The sequence below is a fragment of the Dendrobium catenatum genome, unplaced genomic scaffold (genome assembly GCF_001605985.2).
Source record: "Dendrobium catenatum unplaced genomic scaffold, ASM160598v2 fragScaff_scaffold_637, whole genome shotgun sequence".
NCBI classification, from domain to species: Eukaryota; Viridiplantae; Streptophyta; class Magnoliopsida; order Asparagales; family Orchidaceae; genus Dendrobium; species Dendrobium catenatum.
This window is the reverse complement of record NW_021319099.1, coordinates 1,830,217-1,854,888: the sequence shown is the minus strand read 5'-3', so window position 1 is coordinate 1,854,888 and position 24,672 is coordinate 1,830,217. Positions and strand designations below refer to the sequence as shown.

At 35.5% G+C, this 24,672-nt stretch overlaps 2 protein-coding genes across 3 annotated transcripts; one reads left to right on the top strand and one right to left on the bottom strand.

Annotated features, from left to right (window-relative positions):
- The first annotated feature begins 467 nt into the window (after positions 1-467).
- LOC110102600 (heterogeneous nuclear ribonucleoprotein Q) lies at positions 468-21,832 on the top strand. 2 transcript variants are annotated; one of them, XM_020831003.2, is made up of 11 exons: positions 468-973; positions 2,225-2,625; positions 2,711-2,800; positions 2,988-3,227; positions 3,878-4,099; positions 4,175-4,478; positions 4,552-4,706; positions 4,796-4,863; positions 4,946-4,995; positions 20,114-20,163; positions 21,469-21,832. In XM_020831003.2, exons 1-11 carry the CDS (start codon positions 607-609, stop codon positions 21,529-21,531), a joined length of 2,010 nt encoding a protein of 669 aa, XP_020686662.2. In that variant the 5' UTR covers positions 468-606; the 3' UTR covers positions 21,532-21,832. The 2 variants fall into 2 exon arrangements, with proteins under 2 accessions (XP_020686662.2, XP_020686663.2); XM_020831004.2 differs by having other exon boundaries at positions 470-973; positions 4,585-4,706.
- Positions 21,833-23,564: 1,732 nt separating this feature from the next.
- Positions 23,565-24,666, bottom strand: LOC110102611 (probable long-chain-alcohol O-fatty-acyltransferase 5). The gene has a single exon (XM_020831017.2). The coding sequence runs from the start codon at positions 24,654-24,656 to the stop codon at positions 23,607-23,609; it is 1,050 nt and encodes a 349-aa protein (XP_020686676.1). The 5' UTR covers positions 24,657-24,666; the 3' UTR covers positions 23,565-23,606.
- Between the last annotated feature and the right edge of the window lie 6 nt (positions 24,667-24,672).

Sequence of the window (24,672 nt, the reverse complement as noted above, 5' to 3'; positions counted from 1 at the left end):
TAAATTCTTAAAATTTATTATATAAGTAAGTAAATTAATTTAATAATGTATTCAAATTTACCATTCAGCCCAATTTCAATGCATTTTGAATTTATCTAAATATGATAAATAAATTTTAAATACATCACAAATATAAAGCTTTGATCGTGAACGTTGGTTGTTGCCTTTCATCATCACCGCCACTTATTATTAGCACTCTTCGCTTCTATTTATCATTGCTATCAATATCGTCATCATCATCTGATGCCATTGTCATCACTATCTTCGCCGTTGCCACCATGTGGCCACAAGTATGCCATCACTATTATTGATCATTGATCTAGTTAAATTCAATATTAAATTTTGATGTACTACAACTATTTTTTGCAAGATAAAAAAATTAAAATATTTTAAAAAAATAAAATTAATTTATATTGCATTTAAATTGCATTTAAATTGCATTCCCCTTGACGCGCGTCGGAGTCCTACGCTCGCCAGTCCCGACTCGCCCCAAGCTAACTCAAGAATACCCACACTAGCGAATCTCCACGGCTCGACCCCTAGTCTCCATTTTTCCTTGACAGAACCCTAAACACTGCCACCTCCCGTAGTCACAGTGGGCGCAAGATGCCGCCGCGCGCCGCCAAGAAATCTTCGGCTAAGAAGCGATCTGCGATGGCGAAGAATCCGGCGTCGGCTTCGGAGTCTTCCCCGGCGGACGCTTCAACCTTAGTTGTCGGTGAGACGACACCAGAGCCAGAGGCCCTCTCCGCCGTTCCAGATAAGGATGCGTCAGAAGCCGATGCAGAGAGCGGTGATGCTCTAGCTGAAGGCAAGACCTCTCCGTCTCCCGCCATGGTCGAGGAGCCAGCTGCCCCGATAGGTGAGGATTTGATTTCTCCATCGAAATCCGAAGAGCCTTTGGAGGATGCAGATGCTGAGTTGGAGGGTGAGGAGGCTAGCGATGTGGTGGCAAAGATGGAGGTGGAAGAAGGTAAATCACCGCCTAAAATTATGGCTTACACATTGACAGCAGTTTTCTAAGTTTTTAGAGAGAAGTTGCAGGCTATTTTTAACTGGATGGAGTGGAAGTTAATGAGTACCATGTTAATTTTGTGTGGGATCTTATTTATGTTTTAATCTTATGCAATTTTATTTCGCAGACGTTCTATAGTTTAGTATGTATATATGAGTTAATCTAGCTTTTGGATTATTGGTTAACATGTTCGTTCAGTCCATTCCTCTCAACAAATGTCTTGTTGAACCTGTTTAAGTAACAAACCATTGGAAAAAAAGGATGCAAGAAACAAGTAAACTAAGCAGAGGAGCGATGTATTCAATAATGTTTGGACGTCAATATTGGTGTAGATTAACGTTTGCGATTATTTAAACTATTAATTGAAGCTAGAAAGGAAAGAATCAAACCTAAAAATTTGATTATTTTTTTTTTATGCTGAGTAAATTACGGTGGTGATCCTATTTAAAAGTTGTTAAAGTTCATTGTTCAATTGATCATGGCTCTTGTTTATGTTGCTTGGCATACAAAAGTGTGCTTAATGCTTATTACAGCTCTTTCCTTTAAACCTGTTGAAGACTTGAATTAGGTATGGCAAGTTACTAAGATCCTATGTGGTGATGCCATCATCAAGCTATTTGGAAGGCTTCATTTACTATGGTTTTCATGCTGGCGCTCTGTTAATTTAGTTGAGTTGCTATTTAGTAGTCTGCGCATCCATCTAAAATCCACGCATGTTATCAAGGCGAACAGCCGAACACTTTGGTTACTTTGAGATGCTATAAAAATCACATGAATGATCATAGTGCTTTCTCCATTTGCTTCATGAGAACAAGGTCATTATTCTTTTTAAGTGCTGTTTCTCACTTGGTCACTCAGCGATGTTGTTAAACTAGGGGACTCAACTGATGTACTTTATGAAGTATATTTGCACAGATCTGAAATGGACCTCTGAATGTTTTTTTTTTTTTTTTCATGTTAAGTTTGGTTACTCAATCTGGAGAGATATCTTTTGTTTCATGAATTTGTGATATCTAGTAAGTGTTTGTTTTACACAAGTAAATGATGACTTGCCTGTAAATTTAACTTTCATTTGAATTTTTTAGTGGATTGTGAATTGCCAAATTCTACTTGTTTTTTTTTTTTTTTTAATTTCTAGATTCCATAGCTCAACTGCATATTTGTGAAATATATATAAGGTTGTAAAGATTCCAGCCTCTATGTAATCAGGTGTTAAAGAAACCTTTGACAATGTTGTTAACACCAGAGATAAGGTTGAGTATGAAGATACTGATGCAGATGATGCTGAAGATGTTGATGGTGATGATGATAACGCCAGTGATGCTGATGTTGAGAATGTTGAGAATGATGATAATGATCACACTCTGGATATGCAGGCTGCTCTAGCTGAGGGACAAAATCAAAAAGGATCCCAGATATTTGTTGGTGGACTGGATAAAGGAGCAGTTGAGGATGATTTGATTAAAGTTTTTGGTGTCTTTGGAGAGGTCCAGCTTGCAAGAATAGTTAGGAATACAACAACAAAAAAAAGCAAGGGATTTGGATTTATCCGTTTTGCTAATAGTGAACATACCATGAAGGCTCTTGCTGAACTGAAAGATGGAACAGAGGTAGTGTATTCTAAAGCTTTTTTGTTTACATTTATCATCAATTGAGATATTTTTGTGAGAGCTCTTTGTTACATATTCTGGTCAGATAAATGGAAAACATGTTCGCATACAAGCCAGTCAGGATAACGCGACGCTTTATCTGGGGAACATCTCCAAAACGTGGACTAGGGATAACGTATGAGTGTCTTTTTTCTCTGTATTTGTGTTATTTTCTTAAATCAGTAGCTGTCCCACATATAACATCATTAGTTTTATTATGTGACTATTACAAATACATAATATTTGAATAAGGTTAACGTCAACATGATATACTTAATCGAATCATCAATAGTACTTGCTTACTTTGCATTTTGTGCTTGAAGGTGATCGAGAGGTTGAAAAGCTTTGGAGTCGAACAATTTGATAACCTGATTTTACCCAAGGACACCATGAATGAAGAAAAAATTAAGGGTTTTGCATTCTTGGAATTTAATTGTCATTCTGATGCAATATTAGCATTTCAACGCTTAAGAAAACCAGATGCTGATTTTGGTCGAGACAAGACTGTAAAAGTTGCCTTTGCGCATGCTTCATTGCATCCCAGTGAAGATGATCTTTTGCAGGTAAGTTATTATAGTTTTTTGTAATTTGTCTTTTCTCCATTCATGTTTACCTCTTAGATTTCACCGGGAAATTCTTTAAATGTCAGAATTTCTGCACTTATATTTGTATGTCGTTACTGTTTTGGTTAATAGATAGTAGTGCACTAATGATTTCAATCATTTCATATACGGATTCTCTATTTGGATAGGAAGAAGTCAGAATTATATTATATTTTATTCATCTATATGGTTAATAATCAACTAAATGTGTTGGATTTTTCAGTTTTGTCATGATTGATACCTCATTCGAGGATATTTCGGTTGCAACTTGCGTGTTTGTGAAGGAATGCTTTATTTGTGGGTCGGTCCTGTGGTCCTGTAGTTGAGACCAGCTACTTTTGGTGAAATGCAGCTGTAATACTTAATGGTTGCTTTATGTACAAGCTATTGCTAATCTACATACATTGGGCAGTTTATATTATTTCACTCACTTAAATTTCATTTTATTGTAGAGATTTGGAATCTTAGAAAGAAAGAACTTTTAGAAAAAAATTATTGTGCAAATGAATGACTAAGGTTTGAAGCATAGTTGAGCCGTCAAACCAATGTTATTATTCTAAAATTTTAATTATTTATGTCAATTTTGAAGAATTTAACTTGCAATCTTGCAGGTCAAGACTGTGCATCTTGATGGCATTCCTCTATCTTGGGATGAGGAGAAGGTCAAAGAAATTTGCGAAGAATATGGTCAAATAGAAAGAGTGCAGCTTTCTCGAAATTTCAGTTCAAGAAAAAGGAAAGATTTTGGGTTTGTTGAATTCTCTTCTCGAGAAAGTGCATTGGCTTGTGTGGAAGGGATAAACAAAGCTCAAATTGTTGATGGAAAAGCCAAAGTAGAGTATATTCAATTATCTTTGGTTTTCATGTCAATAATAAGCAGGCTTAAATTGATTTGAATTTGGTTTTAGGTCATAGCTAATCTTGCCAAACCTGTGAACAAGGGCCGGCTTGCCAAGCAAGGTTCCATCCAAGAAGCTGGTGGTATTGTGAAAAAGAGAAAAGCCCCTGAGGAGATTTTGCAGAAGGAAAAAAAGCGTAACCCAAAAATTGCCAGACTAAACAAGCCATCTACTTCTCAGAAAAGAGACTCTAAGGGTAAAAGTGGTCTGCAGGTAAAGATGTCTATCAGAAGGAAAAAAAATAATGGAAAGGTCACTGATAGTGATATTAGTGGCCGTTCTTCAAAAAAGATTCGCCAAAATCATAGTTACGGTATGCACACCTTTCTTTCATCTAAATGTGGTTTTGCGGACTTTGGACATTTCTTTCATGCTAATATACACAGGTAAGGTACATGATCGACACTTTTATGGTTTAGGCAATCGTAAGAGGGCTTACTCTGCAATTAGAGATGCGAGCTACGGTGCACGTACTTCAGCATATCCAGCAAGATATGCATATGCTGGAGCTTCTGAACCTCAACTTCGTCCCTCTGATCTAGTGAGCAACATCTGTTATTATTTTTCTCACCTTTGTCCTATATACATTGTTCGCTTTCAATGCATGTACCTGATGCGATTGTGTTTCAGGTACCCCATGCTGGATATCTTCCTGCTCTGAATCAAGGCGTAAGTACTCATGCATATGATCAAAGAAGGTATGTTTTGCAATTGTTTATGATACAGAGAAGCTTTGATTAGCTCTATTGTGCTTATCTCAACTTTCTTATGGTTTATTAGATCTGGAACTTACAGTAGTGAACTAAGGAGCAATTTTGGATCTGGCAGAGGTACGACTATCTGATAGGCTATGGAATTACCTAATCCTATATATTTATGATGTAAATATGCTTGAAAGAATTTTGTAGAAATTATCTTCATTTTTAATCCATTATTATTATTTTTATTTTTCCCGTTAAGTATCATTATCTACTATAGTTGCTTGACAACCACTACTGGTGTAGCATAAGTATGCCCTTTTTAGAACAGTAAGTAGTAAAAAGAAACACTCTTGTTTTATTTTCTATTTAAACGACAGAAGTCTCTCACACATCCATGTGGAGATTGAGGGTAGGAGGTTGGTAGATTATGTGGGTTTACTTGCAAAAGCAGGTGATGGGAAGGGGGGATGCTTAGGTATGGTTTAATACACTAGATGATCATGAGTGAGTGTTTGTATGCTTAGGTGCGCTTAGGCCTTTAGACTTGTAGGCCTAGGATTTTTATAGGAATTATGGATCACCATCATCACTAGCCTTATATATATATTTGTTATTAGCTATATGAATCTTCATTTTACCATTATTTCTGCTAAGTTCTACTTGAGGGTTTGTACCAATTATTTATAAATCATTTTGAACAGCTTATCCATATTACCTTTAGGTCTGTCTCTCTTCTTTTATAATGTTTCGACACAATTGGTTTCTACTCATCTAATAAGTGCATTTTTTGACCATCATTGTGCATGTTCAAATCATCTATGACCTTTTTATACTATTTCACCTTCAATAGTTGTCATTTCAATATTCCATTTAATATAGTTACCTCTTAATTTAGTCTTATTAGTTTTGCAACATGTATGTCTCAACATTCTAATTTTAATGATTTTTTTTAATTGCCCAACACTTAGATCTATACATCATTGATAGCTCAATTGCAGTTGACTCTATGATATCTTTATATTATAAACTAGTTTGAATGCACATCTCCATCTTGCTTTCATTCCTGATGTTGTGCTTTCATATATACTCATATTCTTTCAAATAATATATCTAAGATGCTTAAACTTGAAACCTATCGTTTATAATTATCACTTTATCTCTTAATAATTTTCAGTGATAATTGTTTATTTATACCACACCTAGTAAAAATATATATCACATACTTGGCCTTTATTTTACTATTTTTAAGTTCTTTATCTTCTAAATAATTTTGCCATTGTTCCATGATGCCCATTATTCTAGCATGCTTTATCTATTTGAACTACCATATTTGCAAAAAGCATACACCAATAGATGAGAATGGTTCAGATCCCTCAAAAGAAACTATACATCCAGGAATCTTTCTTTGAATTTGAATAATTATCATCAGTAAATACAGAAGATAAGGATTTAATGTTAGAATCTTTATGTTATCCTAATATAATTGAAAAGAAAAAAGGTGACTCAACCATTTATACTAAGTAGTGCTTCATAATGCATATGTTTAAACATACCATTGACACATTCCTTTCTTCTTTAATGTGCACTGACTCAACTCAGCGCTTGTGATACTCAATCATATGCCTTCTAAAGATTGATAAAAATTATATGAAGATGTTTTCTTAGCTCTCTCAATACTTCTTTATTAAATGCCTTAATACACTAAATTTCTTTCATAATAGATCTTTCTGTCATGAAATTAAATTAATTCTTTGAAATTATTATTAAATTTTGAACTATGTATTTTATTACTTTTACTCATAAGGTTATTTTATAACTCAAATGTTTGATACCTCTAATGAACATTTCTTTTGTTCAAGTGTATTGGCACCAAATTATTTTCTCTTCAATTTTAGTACATCCTTTATTTAGAATGTTGCAAAAGATGTGCTTGGAGTATCAAAGGGAAAAACTACTAATAGTAAAAATAGTTGGTGGTGGAATCAAAATGTGTAAGAAAAGATAAAATGTGTAAGAAAAGATAAAAAAATAAGAAGATTTGTTATAAAAATTTGTTTAATTGAAAAAAATTTTATAATTGAAAATATATAAAGAGGCCCGTAAGGAGTTTAAGAAAGCAATTGACAATGCTAAGATTTTACCTTTAATGATTTATATGATATATTAGATACTAAGGAGGTCGAAAGATATATGTATAAGTTGGCTAAACAAAGAGATATGGGTAGTAAGGATTTAGTTCAAGTGAAGTGGTATTAAGGATGTGTATTAAAAAATATTTTTTTTTAGAAGAGGATTTTCAACAAAGGTGGATGAGATATTTTGATGAACTTTTCAATGAAGATTATGAGAATGTGATTGACTGTAGTGAACTTAGCACCCTAGATGAAAATAAAGATTTTTGTTTTTATCAACATATTTGTAAAATTGAAGTTAAAGAGGCTTTAAAGAAAATGAAGTTTGGAAAAGCTGTTGGACGGTTGTACATGATGATATTCCAATAGAGGTGTGGAAATGCTTAGGAGATGAAGGAGTTTCTTGGCTTACTAAACTTTTTAATATTATTATGAAGACTAAAAAGATGCCAGATGAGTGGAGGATGAGCGTGTGGATTCCTATTTTAAGAATAAAGGTGATGCACAGGATTGTTCAAATTATAGATGAATTAAGTTAATGTGTCATACTTTAAAACTATGGGAGAGAGCTATGGAGCATAGGTTGCGGCGTGACACCAATGTTTTTCAAAATCAATTTAGATTCATGCCAGTTAGATCTACTATGGAAACTATACATTTATTGAGAGGTTTGATGGAGAAGTATAGTGAGAATAAGGAGGATATACATATGATTTTTATTGATTTAGAGAAATCATATGATAAAGTTCCAAGAGAAGTGCTATGGAGAGTTTTACATAACAAAGGATATGTATGGAGAGTTTTACATAATAATGCTTATATTCAAGTCATTAAGGATATGTATACAGGAGTTGTTACTTGTGTTCAAACGCAAGGTGTTTTGACCTATTATTTTCCTATTTCAGTTGGATTACATCAAGGATCAGCCTTATGCCCATATCTTTTTTTCTTTAGGCATGGATGTTCTCACTAGACATTTGCAAGAGGTTGTACCCTGTTGTATGCTTTTTGCTGATGATATTTTTCTTGTTAATAAGACTAGAGAGGGAGTTGAAGGTAAACTTGAATTATGGAGGTCAACTTTAGAGTATAAAGGCTTTCGTTTAGGTAGATCTAAAACTTAATATATGGAGTGTAATTTTAGTAATAATAGATGTAGTGGGGGGATTTTGACTTTGGGTCACATAAAACGACAACCTTCCAATGATCCAATTAATAAAGTAGATGTATTAGATTTGACTTATATTAAGAAAGGTAGAGGTAGACCTAAAAGGACTTGGTTAGAAAAATATTAGAAATGATATTTTTTATTATATTTAGATGAGAATGTCACTCTTAATAGGACACAATGGAGAAAAAGGATTCATGTAGCCGACCCCACATAGTGGTATAAAGGCTTGTTGTTGTTCTTGTATTCATCAAAATCCCACTCAAAAGTTTTGTTGACTATTCTCTATAATTTTTTAAATTTAAATAAGCATCTCAATTGAATTTAAATTCTTATCTTTATGCATCTTCTTCAAAACTAACTTTATTTTTTTCTTTCTCATGCTCTCCCAAAATAATTATTTATAATTCCATTTTATGAGTTCTCGAAGGAAACTTTCATCTTTTCTTAATGTATTTTTTTTATCAAAATCATGTGATATTTATTTTATTGCATCTAACTATCAAAGTCTCTAAGTGTCTTATATTAGTTATATTCAATATTTTGAAAATCAAATCATACATGGAACTGGAAGAAGCAGAGGTTCGCGATTCAATGGTTCAACCATAATTAAAATGGATGACATAATAAAATTAAAATTATTCAAATACTATAAATTACGTGATAATTAATTTTTTTAAGCGAATATATAACTGCATTGATTAATGCTTGTGAACAAGTTTGATTGACTATTAATGTGAATAGAAGTATGTGCTTATTATATATATGTGCAAAGTAGAAATTACACGTATCAGCAGAGGGAATGCTAAACCAGACATGCAGTAGAAGTCTAAAACCTGAAAGAAAGAATTACATTGCTGTTTAAAAGATAGTGTGGTTGTAAAATCTGTTGAAATACCGGCTTAAGAAATAGTAAGAGACGGTTATGCATGAATGCATATAAGTATCTTCCTTTAGGGTTGGTATAGAGTTAGCATGAACGGGCTTTATAGGAGTTTACCTAACATTTGTAAACTAGAACTGGCACCAAATTTTATGACGATGATGATAATATATGAAGGACATGCAAAACTGCACTAAATAAATGTTTTAATGTTGATTATCATGCTAATGATGTTCATTAGCAGACTCAATCATTGGATGGGCTACAGTCTATCGGGAGATTGTTTCTGAACAGAACCACGTCTAGACTGTCTCAGTATTTGGCATGTGAATTTGCTCTAAGAAATCCATGTTTTCAGGTCCTAATAAGACATTTCTGATTTTAATGATTACTTAGAAACCCAATTTAGGAGTTATTATGTTATATTTACAGAATATTTTGTAATATTGTTTGTAATCCGTCAACAAATTAGGAAGTTTAGATAAAATCTATCTTTATCTTAATCTTGGAAATTAAAAAAAAAAAGGTACAAAGCAGGAAATTAGATGCATCACAAAAGAGGATATTGAAGTAGACATGTAGTAGAAGTGTAAACCTAGAAAAATGTACACTGGATCACGAGTGTGGGAGTGAAATCTATTGAAATGTTGGCCTAGAAAATAAACACCTTTCTTTAAGGTGGGTAGAGTGTTAGCATGAAGGGGCTATAAAAGGAGTTTAACTAACATGGTTAATAGGTTTTTTAAATTAGAAGTAAAACCAAATCTTTTAATGATTACAATTGACAATTACAATAATTATGGTCAATTGTGTGAAGGATGAGCTGCTTACACAAAATGTTTTAATGCTGATTATCATGCTAATTTTATTCATTAACTGACTCGTCCATCGGGTTAGCTGGACCTCAGCCTTTTAAGGAATTGTTGCTCAACAAAAGGCTAAATCTAAACTCTCGATAATTAGTCCGCTTGTTCAAGGTTGTCCATATTTTTAGGATCTAATAAGATCTCTCATTTTGTGGATTTTGTAGACAACTTGCTAAGCGTATGGCAAATATTGCAAAAAAAAATAGATTAAAAAACCAAGCTGCACCAAATGATCTAAAACAACTGGTTTTAAGCCTCTATATTAAATTTGTGTGATCGTCTAGCAAGAGTGATAGCTTGTTCCTCCACGATTGGAAAATGGTAACTGCTGCTTGGAAAGAGAGGAGCTCATGTGATAGAATATTTCTTAATACCTCACATTATCACTTTCAAAACTGTTTGATATGATCTTTGTTGGAATGGCTACTATGGGAATCCTTCATGATCCCATTTTAAAAATGTTGTTCTGCATATTTGAATCTTGCATCTTCCAGTTGAGAAGTAGGAAAGTCATATCGTCCACAAGAGCGGAGCTGTGATATTTGTTTGTATGAATCACCCTGTGACAACCCTTGTATTCCTAGCCTCTGTATTTCCTTCATTCCTCAATTTTAGTCGTGCATCTTTCATTAAAGAGTTTCCGATGTAACTGACTTTCTTTAAGTTGGGAGATAATCATCGCTTGTAATCAGTGGTCCATGTCTCTTTCGCTCAGGTCTTTCTCTACTTGGTTCTATTTTTTCCTAATTATTACATTTGGTATGTTTTTGCAGTAGCTTCTTTGTCTGGTAACTGGAAAAGTAATGGTGATGGTTAGATATGGGCATATAGGCTTTGGCCAGTTGGTTCATAACTTTAATTTTTTGTGGCCAGTGCATTTAAACATGCAAATTAAGAATTAAATCATAATTTGTCTTTAAACCAATCTTGAGAATAGCATTGTTATGGGCTGCTTCATATGACATGCTAAGATATTACTTTTCAAATGCTAGACATGCATAAGGTATTATTTTTAGTAGGCTTTTAACCTCTTAACTTGGCATTCAAAGTTGCAAAAAAAGTTACCTTTTTTACCTTCCCTTGAAAAAAAAAGGATTCATCAAAATATAAAAAAATTACTCCCTTGTAGTTTATATAGTTTACACATATAGGCTCTAAACCCCCATACTTGAAATGCTAACCCTAGTTAATATTGAAGAAGTTTTGGAAGTTTAATTTGGAGTGAGTTTCATTCTTTGTGTTGGCTAGGGGTATAAGTGAGCCGAGCCGGCTCGTGAGCTGGCTCGAACTCGACTCGTTAACGAGCTCGCGAGCCGAGCTTATCGAGCTTCGAGCTCGAGCTCGAATGATAAACGAGCTCGAGTTCGAGCTCAACCCGACTCGACTCGAAAGCTTATCAAGCTACTCGATATAATTAAATATATATAATTATATATATTATATTTATAAAATCTATTTTATATATAATAATACGCATCACTTTTCAAACGCTCGAGCTTTTCAAACGAGCTCAAGCTTTCGAGTTGAGCTCGAGCTTGATATTTTCTAAACGAGTCGATCTCGAGCCCACTAATCGAGCTCGATCTCGAGCTCATTAAGGATTAAATGAGCTAGGCTTGATAAGGCAAATACTCGACTCGACTCGACTCGTTTACACCCCTAGTGTTGGCTAATGGACCCTGATAATTAGGATCACTCATTTTTTTCTGGACTTGGTCCCCTTCTTGCATTCTTGATTGTTGTGATATAGAGTGAGTAATTAAGTATTATGAACGCTGCAAAGAGGACTTATGGTTTTGATAGATGTATTTTTAATCGTAGATCCTATTATTGATGCAAGACATTTAAGAGTCTTAGTGTTTATTTTTTTTGCAATGAGGATTTAAATATGATCACCAATGCAACAGGCATGCAAATGCCATGGGAAAGCATGCTATCAATCTTAAAACTATTATTTACTACTCTTATTAAAAACTGAATGGTTAAATCCCTAAATTCCTAATCATGTGAAAAGATTTTGGCTTTCTAATATAAATTAAAAGAAATTGAAGACCACTAAAGCATGTGATTGATTGAAATTCCATGCATAAAAAATTCATATTGTAGCAAATGCAACAAAAATCAATCTCACTTTAATCCAATAATTATAAAAATTAGCAAAGAGGATGAAAGAGGGTAGGAAGAGATGGACAATCCTTATTTTTGGATCTTGAGATTGCTTCGCTTAAGTTGCTTGAAAAGGTTTATAGTTGACCCAGATTAGCATCTCAAATGATACACAAATAATTTTATTCAAGCCAAATAATTGTTTTTTACTTTTTTTCTATATAAGTCTTGGGATATACATCTGTAGACCTCATGAAGCAGACATTGCAAATAGGAATCGTGATTGAATATCTTAGCAAATATGAAGAACCCGATTAAGAGTAGATTTGTGTAAAGAGCTAATGGATTTATTGTAGAAGAGAAAATGCTGAACAGCTGAAGTCTCTTTGGAATAACCATAGATGAGAAAGGGCGAAGAAAATCGGTATTGAATAGTTATATTCGTATAAGGAAGAGAGCCTGATGAGATATGATGAAAGAGCTACAATAATGAGGAAAGACTTTGTGGGACCCTGTTAGACCGGTCCAGTGGACGGTTCAAGCCGGTTCAATATGGGACCGGCTTACGGGAAAGAGGCGGAATAATTCCACCTCTCTAGTACGCCCCGATCGCACTGCCCTTTCCAACGGAGCTGTGTAGGAAGGTTTTTTGAGGGAGTTAGGAGAGAAATTTGAATGTAGAGGCTGTTTAGATATTTCCTTTTGGACTGTATGCATTAAATAATTTGTTTTCCTAGGGTTAGGGCATCTTGAATTTGGCTAAATTTGATCTCTTAGGTTTGTTGGCTCTTAGCGGTGTCTAGAGATTAGGGAGAGATAGATCCTCCTCTTGAATAGAGGATCAATTGTATCTTGCTAATTTTCTTTTGTTAGTTGGTTTAGTGCAATAAAATCTATTGTTTTCTGATTTTTTCCATTTGTTTTGTGGATCATTCTCGTTGTTTTTGTCTCTATTGTTAGGGCTCACTTGAGATATTCGAATATTTCCTAACAAATTGGTATCATAGCAGATTTTGGGACTGTTTGGGGGATTTTTCTGAGAAAATCAATCGCTGATTGTTAGCTGGAAAGGGGGATGTTTTTTTCTATTTTTGGAATCGAGATTTAGATTTTTTAAATCCAACAAAATCCAGGTATCGATGACGGTCAAGAAAGTGGATGCATTGGAGGAATGCCTTGAAGGGGAGATCGGACAAATGAAATCTAAAATTTCATATCTGCAAACTCAAGTTATGGATTTAAATAAACAAATTTTAATCATCCATTATAATATCGATTCGAATTTTTCCATCTTGGGGGAGATGCTGAAGAAAGTGCTCGAGGGCCAAACCAAAAAAAATGTCGTCGGATGTGAGGGAAGTCACCGACAGCCTAGGAAGTGGAGAAAATCCTAAGCCAATTAGACAAAAGGAGGATCAGGAGGTGGAGACTTCGGAAGGAATAGAAAAAAGGCCTCCCCTCGGACCTATTCCCAAGGAGGAGTCCAATAGAGTATTTGGAGAGGCGTGAGGGGGTTGGGCATGAGTGGAGGGATGTTGAATTTGAAAGAAGAGGGGCTGAATTTGAAAGACAAGAACTTGATGTTGATCGAAGAGGTGTCAAATTTGAAAGGAGAGGTTGAATATAATCAAAGGGGTGCTGAATTTGAAGGGAGGTGGGCTTGTGGTGAAATGTTTGGGTGCGAGTGGAGGAACGATGATTGGCACAATTGGGGGAACCACCCCCTTGGGGAATGAGAAATTTTGGAGGAAGCAGGGCTGTCGAAGGAGATCTGAGAGTGAGGAAGCTGGAGTTATGCCTATTTTTTAGGGAGAGGATGCACATTGGTGGATCTACAGGGTGGAAATGGTACTTTATTGTCAATAGGTTGACAGATCAGTAGAGACTGACAACAACGAGCCTATGTTTAGAAGAGACATGCGGCGACCCATACGGAGTTGGAGGGAGTTCAAGGATTGCCTGTTAGAATGATTCTGAACCGGCAGATGTGGAGATTTTTACGAGAAGTTTTTCGCCTTGACACAAGATGATTTAGTGATAGAGTATAGGGAGAGGTTCGAGTACCTTGCTAGCCGATTGGACCGCCTTTTTGAGACCGTGCTAGAGGAAAACTGCATGACAGGATTGAAACCAGAGATCCAGTTGGCAGTCAGAGTTATGAGGCCTTGTGACTTGGGAGATGCTATGGAGCTAGCTTAGTTGATGGATGATTAGAGAAACCTAGAGAGAGAAATGACAGGCAACAGCTCAGTAGGCTCGTACAGGATGACCACCACCTTATTGGCATCCAAGGAGCCAACACTGGATACTCTTCGGGGGACTTCAAAGGAAAAGACTGCAAGAGGAATACCTAGGGAAACTTCAAGAAGCTCACAAAAATAGAATTACAGGAGAAGAGAGCGAAGGGGCTTTGTTTCAAATATGATGAGAAGTTTACTCCGGGGCACAGCTGTAAGGACCGAACTCTTCGGATTTTTACTTTTTGTGATGACGAGGGAATGGATGAAGGTGTTGCCTTTCCACCTTGCGGGAGCATTGCTAGACCGATCCAGTGGACCGGTCCAGCCGGTCCATATGGGATCGGCTTATGGTAAAGAGGCGGAAGAGTTTCGCCTCTCCTGTACGCGCCGCCCGCACCGCCCTTTCCAAAGAGTTGTTTAGGAAGGATTTTTGAGCAGGGAAATTTGAATGTAGTGATTGTTTAGAGATTTCCTTTTGGATTGTATGCATTAAATAGTTTGTTTTCCTAGGGTTAAGGCATTTTGAATTTGGTTGAATTTGATATCTCTTAGGTTTATGGGCTCTAGCAGCGTCTAGAGATTTGGGAGAGATAAATCCTCTCGAATAGAAGATCAATTGTATCTTGCTATTTTTCTTCCATTAGTTGGATTATTGCAATAAAATATATTGTTTTCTGATTTTTTTCCATTGGTTTTGTGGATTGTTCTTGCTGTTTTGTCTCTATTGTTAGGGTTTACTTGAGATATTTTAGTATTTCCTAATGGATCCTTAAAAATAGAAACCTTAAATAGGACCAACATAGGAGTATGAGTTTGTAATGCATCAACAAAACTTTAGGAATAGAAGCTATCGTAGAGAAGTTAGGAGTTGAGCAAAACTAAATCAAGAGTATTCACATGTGATATATATTAAAAGAGTGGGTTGTAATAGAATTTAAAAAAAAAAAGAGTTATTCATGTTTATTGATGTGAAATGGATAACTATGAATCAATGTTACTAAAAAAACATTTGAATAGGTCTGAGAATGTTTAAGTATATTGAATCCAATTATATAAATTATGGTGATATCAACAAGAATAAGACTTACTAAAGTTCAGAGTTGTGGTGAACATAGAGAATGCCCTGGGAAAGTATCATGCTATATAAGATATCATGAAAATTGAAAAAACAAATTTATAAAATTGTAATTTGACTTATTCTTTATGTATTTGAGTGTTGGATCATAAAAGAATTAGTGTGATAGTTAAAACAAATATGATGTGTCTTAAAATTAGGAAATATGGAGTTTAAATGGTTCCATCTATGAGGTGGTGGAATAGCATTTATTGAATATAAAATAGTACAATAACAACAACATCAAGCCTTTATCCCACAGTGGGGTCGACTACATGAATCTTTTTTTTCCTATTGTGTCATGTTAAGAGTTAAATTCTCATTTAAATCTAATAAAAAAGGACATTTCTAATATTTTCTGAACAAGTCTTTTTAGGTTTACCTCTGCCTTTCTTAGAGTAAGTCAAATCTAAATCTACTTTCCTTACCGAGTTCTCGGAAGGCCGACGTTTTATGTGACCAAACCATCTAAAACAACTCTCTCTAATCTTACCTTCCACTGGAGCTACTCCAACCTTTTCACATATATGCTCATTTTGTATCTTGTCTATAAGAGTACAACCACTCATCCGCCTTAGCATTCTCATCTCTGCAACACTTAACTTAATATTATGCTTCTTTTTCAATGGCCAACATTCTGCATCATAAAATATTGCAGGTCTAACCACCATCTTATAGAGTTTTCCCTTTAGTTTGAAGGGGAATTTTCTATCACACAACAAGCTCGATGCATTCCTGCACTTCAACCATCCAACTTGAATTCTACTAACAATATCCCCATCTATTTCACCATCACTCTAAACAATAGACCCAAGATATCAGAAACATACTCTTATTAATGACATGATTATCCAAAATCACAATCCCCCAATTAGATCTATTACTACTAAAATTACACTTCATCTGTTTAATTTTAGATCTACTCAAACGAAAGACTTTAGACTCTAAGGTTGACCTCCATAATTCAAGTTTACCTTCAACTCGCTCTCTAGTCTTATCAATAAGAATAATATCACAAGCAAAAAGCATATACCAGGTACAACCTCTTTCAAATGTCTAGTGAGAACATCTATGACTAAAGCAAATAGATATGGGCTTAAGGCTCTTGGTGTAATCCAACTGAAATAGGAAAATACTTGGTCAAACCACCTTGTGTTTGAACACAAGTAACAACTCTTGCATATATATTCTTAATGACTTGAATATAATCATAGAAGTTAGAAAATGCTCAGATAATATTGATATAATTTAATATTAGTTGGATTAAGAAGTAAAATTGGATTAAGTAAAAGAGATAGTTCACATGTAATATGACTGGAAGTTCTGAAAAAATATTGAAGTAAAATATAGTTGCTATCTTATGTTCCACTAAACTTGAATGAATGATGATAGTTGGGATAAAGCTACTGATGATGACACTCTTGATCATAAATTGGATTGATCTTTATGGAGATTTAGAATAACTACAACCAGGTTATAAGGAGCCTAATGAGATTTAGAACTGTAGTTGATTTGGAAAAATATGATTATTTTTAAAATAAAATATTGATGCAAGTCTGGTTCATTTTCTAAGTGCTATTTTTTGTACATTTTTTTTTTGTTTGCGACATTGTTTATTTGGTCCCTCTGAACTAAACATTAGTGAAGATGTCATTTGTTCTTTGTATTAACTATTCCACATTATCAATAAAGGGACTTCACATCTAAAAAATCAATGTTTTCTTCTATCTTTTCAAACTGTCATTTCCATATCCTCAAATGTATCTTCATTGTGGATGATTTCACGCAAGTGGTAGCGCCAAAATTTTTTCCTTGTGGGGCGCAAATAATTGATTTTAAAGAAACCCTAAATCTTTTTCATTCTGTTTTGGGATCGATATTGACGACTTTTTAAGTTTTCTAAATGTATAAGTATTAAAAGAATAAATTATATAGGAAAAAATATAAGGTACAGCGGAGAATATTTGCTCTTCATATTTTCAATACATGTTACTTCAATTTCTTTCTTCGAGTCTTCATATTTTAAAATCATTGTCTAATCCTTTCATCATCAATGTTGTTCAATTTATCTTTTTCAATATATGTAATCAGACAATCATTTATCCAGGAGCCTCCTATATAATTGCCTAAACAATTCTTTATAATATTCATGGCTGAGAATGCCCGTTCAAGCATTGTTGTAATAATTGACAAAATCAAAGCAATCTTTAGTAGTAATACCAATGGATAATTATTCTTCTTAGTCTTCACCAATTTTTGAGCAAGTTCTCTCATTCTTTTCAAATTCGTAAATGTAGCACTATATCTCATATCAATAATAAAATTATCAAGTTGGTTGTCTAATATGATGAGATTTATATTTGATAATTTTGATGAATAAAAATCTATGTTGCACCGATACACGTATTTACGAAGGTATACAGTATCGGACACGTGTCAAATATGGATATGTGTCCGGTACGACTCTGATATGTGTCGGATATGACAAAGCCGTATCCAATTAAAATAATATTTAAATTCAAAAGTTAAAAAAAAAATGAAGAAAGCAGCTCATATTTCCTATTCATTTTTGCGACTCTGAGGGTTTAAGTATTTCCGCAACCATCAGCTGTGAGTTAGGGCTTTTCGATTTTCGTGACTGCAAGCGTGAGTCTTCTTCGTCATCGTCGAAGGAGCAACACACGAGCACGTGGAGTAGGCGAGATGAGGCAACACGATTGCAGGAAGATGATATAGAAGTTCAAAGAAAAACCCATGAAGAAGTTAATCTTATCATTCCTTCCCTTGAATAGTTGAAACTTCATGTGTTAGACAATTTATGTTTATGTTTTTATTGTTGTACTCAACATTTTATGCTTACTTTCATTTTGATATTATAAGCTACAATACTACAAATGATGTTGCTTTAACTTTTGTTTGTCATTTCAAATATTATGCTTTGATTGATTTCTTAATTTTTATGAATGATTTATAGATTATAATGATGTGTCCGCGTCATACCCGTATCCTGTATTTTTAATAATTGATGTGTCCCATATCCGTGTTGTGTTGTATCCGTATCGCCATATCCGTATCGGTGCAACATAGATAAAAATTGGCCAGGCTTATTAATCTTGTCTTATCAAAAGTTAAAAATGAATCACATGGATTCAAGTAATGTCATGCAAGTATTTATTTCATCAAATCTATTGTTGAGCTCTTAAAGTTTCATATCAATCATAGTATAAAATAGTTCAACTTGATAATGATGTCTATTTGTGATTACTTTAGCTTTTCGCTTTGATCTTCTTCGCATCATAAAAGTATCATCCATATTTGAAACAATTATATTATTTGCCGCACAAATAAACAAGCATCTTTTAGCAAAATGTCTCAATTAGTGCCTCTCATATTTTGGAGCATTTGCTTAGATACCTTTACCAAACTTATGACATTTATGATGTCTTGATCCTTTCTTTGCGGCACCTATGATAACTCATTTGAGACCCCCAATACAGCATTCATCATATGCAAATTGAAAACAAATTTAAAGCATTGTATAGAATCGAAGGGCATATGCTTAACCGTTTTTCTATTTGCTTGAACCATCTTGTGTTATTATCTCAAGAAGCTCAATATATATTTAAACTAAAGTATTAAATTGATTAATGATTCATAATGTGAACCCCAACGTGTATCTCTAACATATTGAAGAGCTACTTCCTGGTTTAAGCCTCTACCTCTAGATGCTTCGTCATTCTGTAGTTGTTTAATGATTTTGTTATATTGTTTCTGCCATAGTATTTCTTTCTCTTGAATGAACTTCCAATAATATTTATTAAATTATAAACTGTATTGAAAAGTGAAGCAATTTGGACATGATTTTTAGCCACAATAACAAGTGCTAGTTGTAGCTGATGGGTAAAACAATGCATATAAAAAGCTGAGCAGTTTTCTTTCATGATCAACGCTTTTAGCCCATTAAACTCACCACGAATGTTGCTAGCTCAATCATAAGCTTGTCCACGTAATTAAGATACACTCAATTTTCACTTTTCAACCTGACACGGTGAAACTGTTTTCACTTTTTTACTTTGTTATCTCTTAGTTAGAGGTCAGAGCTATTGGAAGAGAGAGAAATACCTTGTGAGTTGCGACTGGAGTACGGAGGAAGATCGAGTGGGGATTGAGGAGTGCGGTCTGTGAGGATGGAGGAATATCGAGGCTTTGCCGTAGGAAAATTCCGAAGTGCCAGCAATTAATTCGTAGTTGAGAAGAAAATATATATATATATAAGGCTCACGGAGAGCAGACTCGCGGAGGTGGAGGTTGGATTTGAAGTTCTGTAACTGAAATATTAAGGTTAAATAATTAGGTTTAGATGATAGCTTTTTTTAAATATGTATATTAGCTAACTATGCGGATGCCCTGGGGGGCCATGCCCCCAGGGTTCCTATCATTGGTTTGCTTCTGTTTCATGCTATATACTTCATAGTTGCATCTTACTCTAGACTCTGAATCCTCTATCAAAATCTACCCTTAACTTACGGATGGTTATGCCATTATATGCTTTGTAACTTTTTAATGTTTAACCAGCCTATGAAAATATACGGCCGCATTATATTCATTTGTATAGAAAATTCTAATCGCAACTTTGTGATAATCTATTTACTTCCACTTTTATATAGTTTTCATGTACTTGTTGATGATACTTTTTAAGCACGCCTTCCATTATTTTCACTATTTTTTTCTTTTACAGCAATTTCAGGAGTGCCGACCTCCTATCAGTCAGACTATTCTATTTATCAGGTTCATATTCCTTCTTGCTTCTTGTACATTAGTTCAGTCTGATATTAAGATATTGAATGGCTTTTTACTACGGTGATAAGGCATTAAAAGCTGACCGCCATCTAAAGACTTTTTTGCGCTTCTTACTGTATTTCGTTCATTTGGAACTGGGAGGAGTCGCTTCTAAAAGAAACTTCTTATTGCTTCATTCTTCGGTTGTTGGGTTATGCATGGAGTGAATTTGCTTTGCCGCTGGAATTAGTTCTAATTTTAAATAACTGGGGGTAGATTTGTTCGGAGTAACAAAGACATTTAATAAAAAAAATTTATCAAAGCCCATGCTCCCATAGTCTACCCAACTATCACAAGTTTAACCCCTAAGCAATCTATTTTACGAAAATTGAAGATCTATTTGGGACAATTTTTTCAATGCTTTGCTTTCCAGAAAGATGTGATGGTTCAGTTTGACAACAATTTTTTCTGCCAATTTTCAGAAATTTTGAGATATTAAAACAGTTTTTATAGTTAAATCTATTAAACTGTGATAGTTGTAGCAGCTGATCCAAAGGAATTCTAGTTGTTTGGATGAAGCGATGAATGTCAATCGTTTTGTAATTTCATTGCTTTCTATTCACTAAAGAGCATTTGTTTGCATAAGTGGGAGGTATTGAGGTACTTTGTAGTAAAATATAGGGCAATTTTTAAGGCAAGACCTGGAGACTGCCGAAATGCCTGAATTTTGATAGGAAATACTTGTTTGCATGTAACCCTAAGGGAAATACTTGAGTTCACAAGCAAACCTAACAGAAATTGGCCTAAACAGCGGGAAATAGTTCACAAGCAAACCTAACAGAAATTGGTCTAAACAGCGGGAAATCTTGCTGATTTCAGAGAGAAATAAGCAAGACGAAGCAGAAATTTCAGAAAAATTAGAAAGAAAAACAAGGAAACTTCTTCTATTCAATCAACAAACAAAAAAAGCAATACAAGATACAAGTTTCTTCCAAATTCAAGATGAAAAGAAAACTGTAACCAAAAAGACTAATTAAAGTCAAAGGACTCTTACAAAAAGACTAAACAGCCCTTACTTCAAACTTTCACTCCTAAACAGCGATTAGATTAAGCAATTGGACCCACTAGGGCCTCCGCCCCCCTCCCCTTGGTTCCGCCCTCCACCAGGCTTGTGCCGCCTGCTGTAGCAGAGAACTGGTCCAGATTGGATTGGTTCGACTGGCCCAGGGGCCGGCCTAATAATTTGTTGTTTTCTTTTGGTATGACAAAACTCTATTCATTTTATTTTTTTTCAAATATCCTTGTGTTTTGCAGGGAGCTGGCTATAGGCATCATAGCAGTGGAGCTTATGCCCCACGAGGACCATATTATTACTGACGGCTTCTTCGCTATTTATATGGTTTTCACTGGAAAGACGAATTGGTGGCATAATTGTGTCCTTTGTAAACTTGTCTTTCTATTTAGATTTCCCATAGATGGAAAACCAACCTTTGGTATAATTATTTCCCTTTTTTTCTCCACCCTGTTTGCTTCTGGACTTTTAAATGGTTCTAATATTTCCCAAAATTCTCTTATTGGGGAAAGCTTGTTAGGCAAATTTTATGTTTTTCTTGTTGAGGATTATGGAAGAAGTTCAAACGCCAATATACTAACTATATTGAAGTTTTAGTTTTCTATTGGTAGAAATCTCATTTGAATGATCGGAAGGCTAGTAATGTCTGAGAGCCTACTTCACATGTGATGAATACAATGCATTGTCAAGTTTCTACAGATCCATTAGGTTTATATGATTTTTCAATCTTTTCATTGAAGTCAGATTTTTTTTTTTTTTTTCCTCGAGATAAACGTAAGAGTGGCTGAGATGATAGCCAGGATTCATAGAAATGTTCCTGTAGATCTAAGCATCTGCAGTTTTTAAACCCCTCCACCATGGCCAGTTAGGAGAAAACAGAGCACCACATGGCATTTTTCTTATGTTAAATAAATTTACACCAAGTGATTGTTCAGCATAGAGCCGCATCTAGCAATAAAAATATTTAACTTTTGATGTCTAATATCCACTATGAGAGTGTTATTATTCACTATAAGAGTGTTCTGAGCTGATATGATAACTCTTGGTGTTTATATTTTTGCAGTTTTCGCTGTGTGAATCTCTCTTTATGATTCTGATTGTATCCTTTTTTTTTTGTTTTAGAGCATGTCCCAAAGGTTCTGTTTGTGAATGAAATCTTACTTTGAGAGTGCTGGAACAATTATTACATCCTCCGACCGGACGCAGAGGAACGTCCGACGTCCGGTCGGAGGCCAAATCCCGCCAAAAAATGAGTTGTACCGAGCAAATACCGAGCAATACCAAACAATAATGAGGAATACCATCATTTGAAGACCCAATACCGAGTTATACCGAGCTAAACCGAGAAATACCGCGTTATACAAAAGTTGTACAGTTTTTCCTTGAAAAACTCGGTACAACTCGGTATTTCTCGGTACAGCTCGGTATAACTCGGTATTGGTCTTCAAAGAACGGTATTCCTCATTAATATGAAATAATACTTAGTTGTACCAAGCAAATACAGAGTTTTTTTGCGGGATTTTGCCTCCAACCGGACGTTCCTCTACGTCCTTACATCGGACGTAATAAAAATTCGAGAGTGTTGAGACTTTGTGTTGAGAAGCTCTGCCATGCTTAGCTCTATATATTTCCTAATCTCAAAAAGCGAGAGAAAATGCGATTTTTTTCGAGAGTGCTGTGGCCACCAACAACAACAACATCAAGCTGGTGTTCCACCATGTAGGATTTTGGCTACATAATCCCTTTTCTTATTTGTGTCATGTTAAAAGTCAAATTCTTGTATAAATCTAATAAATAAAGATCTTTTCTAATATTTTTTAACCAAATTTTTTTAGGTCTATCTTTATCTTTCTCAACATAAATCAAATCAAACACCTCTATTTTTCTAATAGGGTTTTATGTGACAAAATCATCTAAGACACTCTCTCTAATCTTATCTTCTACTAAGAGCATTGCTGCCACCACCCTTTTTTTTTTTTTTGAGATATTTGAGTCATTAAATTAAATTTATATGCACGTCATATACGCAAGTTTTGAATCTAAAACTTCTTGATTAATACTAAAAGCTCACAATCAATAGACTAAGCTGAATTGGGTGTAGCCACCACATTTGATATAGCCAATTTATCAGATAAAATCAGAACTAAAACTCTAGTGTAGTTTCTAGTAATTGTAGTTTTTTAATAGACCCTTCTTTTTTTAATTAATTGCACAATCTACATAATCCGAGTATATCAAGGCTCTAAACTTAATCGATATAAATAGTATAAATTGTTGATAAAATTCTTCAGTCGAATTGCCCGTCTGTATCAGACATTCAACATTGAGAACGAAAGAAGAAAACAAACAATTCTCCAATATTAATTTTAAAAGCCATCAATTACAAAATCTTAGCCTCAGTCAGGTTCAGCTGAAGCCCTAAACGCCGTAGAATCGCTCGACCTCCCCCTTCCAAAAACCGCATCGCCGCCAAGCATTCCTCTACAACCCGCTGATCCGACCCAGTCCTCACCACCGGCGGAAAAAACAACCAAAACCCCGTCAAAACCACAAAACCTAACGTCATTGCCGCCGACACAACTGGATTCACCATCATACCCTCGCCGGCGCGTCTCTTTGCTGCCTTCCTTATCCACCCTTCCACCGCCGTACACACACCGTGGAGCAGAAAGAAGCACGACACCTCCCCGGTCGGCGGCGCCGATGTAATATAATAGAACATGAGTTCGTGCATCACGCCGGAGACCAGAAACGTCGCCACGACCCCAGCAGGCGCGCCCCACCGCGCGCGCACGGGACCGTATACGGATGGCCGGAGGATTGCGGTGACCATAAGGTTCCACCGCCGGCCCCAGAAATCTTGGAGAGAGGTGGAGAGATAGGGAGCGTTGAATTGGGGCTCGAGATCTAAGCCGAGGAGAATGCCGGCGAGAAACGCGGCGGAGGCGAGGACGAGCTCGAGGCCGAGGTAGATGTGAAGGCAGTAGATGGAGAGGAGCAGGTGATGGGGGAATCGGTCGTGGTGGGAGTAGAGGGGGATGAGAAGAGAAAGGAGAATGGCTTTGATAGCGGTGGGGAGGAGATGTGGTGGTTTGGCCTTTGGGGAGGGGGAAATGTGCCGGAGCTTAACGGGAAGGACGGCAATCGGGAGGAAGGTGAGGAAGGAGAGCGAAGGGAAAAGGGGGCCGGAGTCGAAAGAAAGGAGGAGGAGCTTGAAGACTGCGAGCCAGCCGAGGAAGAAGCCTGAGATGCTTCGGAAGTGGATGGAGGTGAAGGAAAGGGGGAGGAAGAAGAGCGGCGAGATGGCTGGGATGAGGGCGAAGAAGCGGCGGCGGCCTGGAGTGGTTTTAGATGCTGCGAAGCGGGCGTAGGCCGTCAAAGCTGCCACTGAAGCAGAGACCTTGAGGAGAGCTTCCATGTCCCCTGACATAACTGGTTGTTTTTTG

Coding starts and splice junctions, on each gene's coding strand:
- LOC110102600 (XM_020831003.2), top strand. CDS start 607: ATGCCGCCGCGCGCCGCCAAGAAATCTTCGGCTAAGAAGCGATCTGCG. Junction 3,228..3,877: donor GTGAAGATGATCTTTTGCAG/GTAAGTTATTAT, acceptor GCAATCTTGCAG/GTCAAGACTGTGCATCTTGA. Junction 4,996..20,113: donor CAATTTTGGATCTGGCAGAG/GTACGACTATCT, acceptor TTTCTTTTACAG/CAATTTCAGGAGTGCCGACC.
- LOC110102611 (XM_020831017.2), bottom strand. CDS start 24,656: ATGTCAGGGGACATGGAAGCTCTCCTCAAGGTCTCTGCTTCAGTGGCA.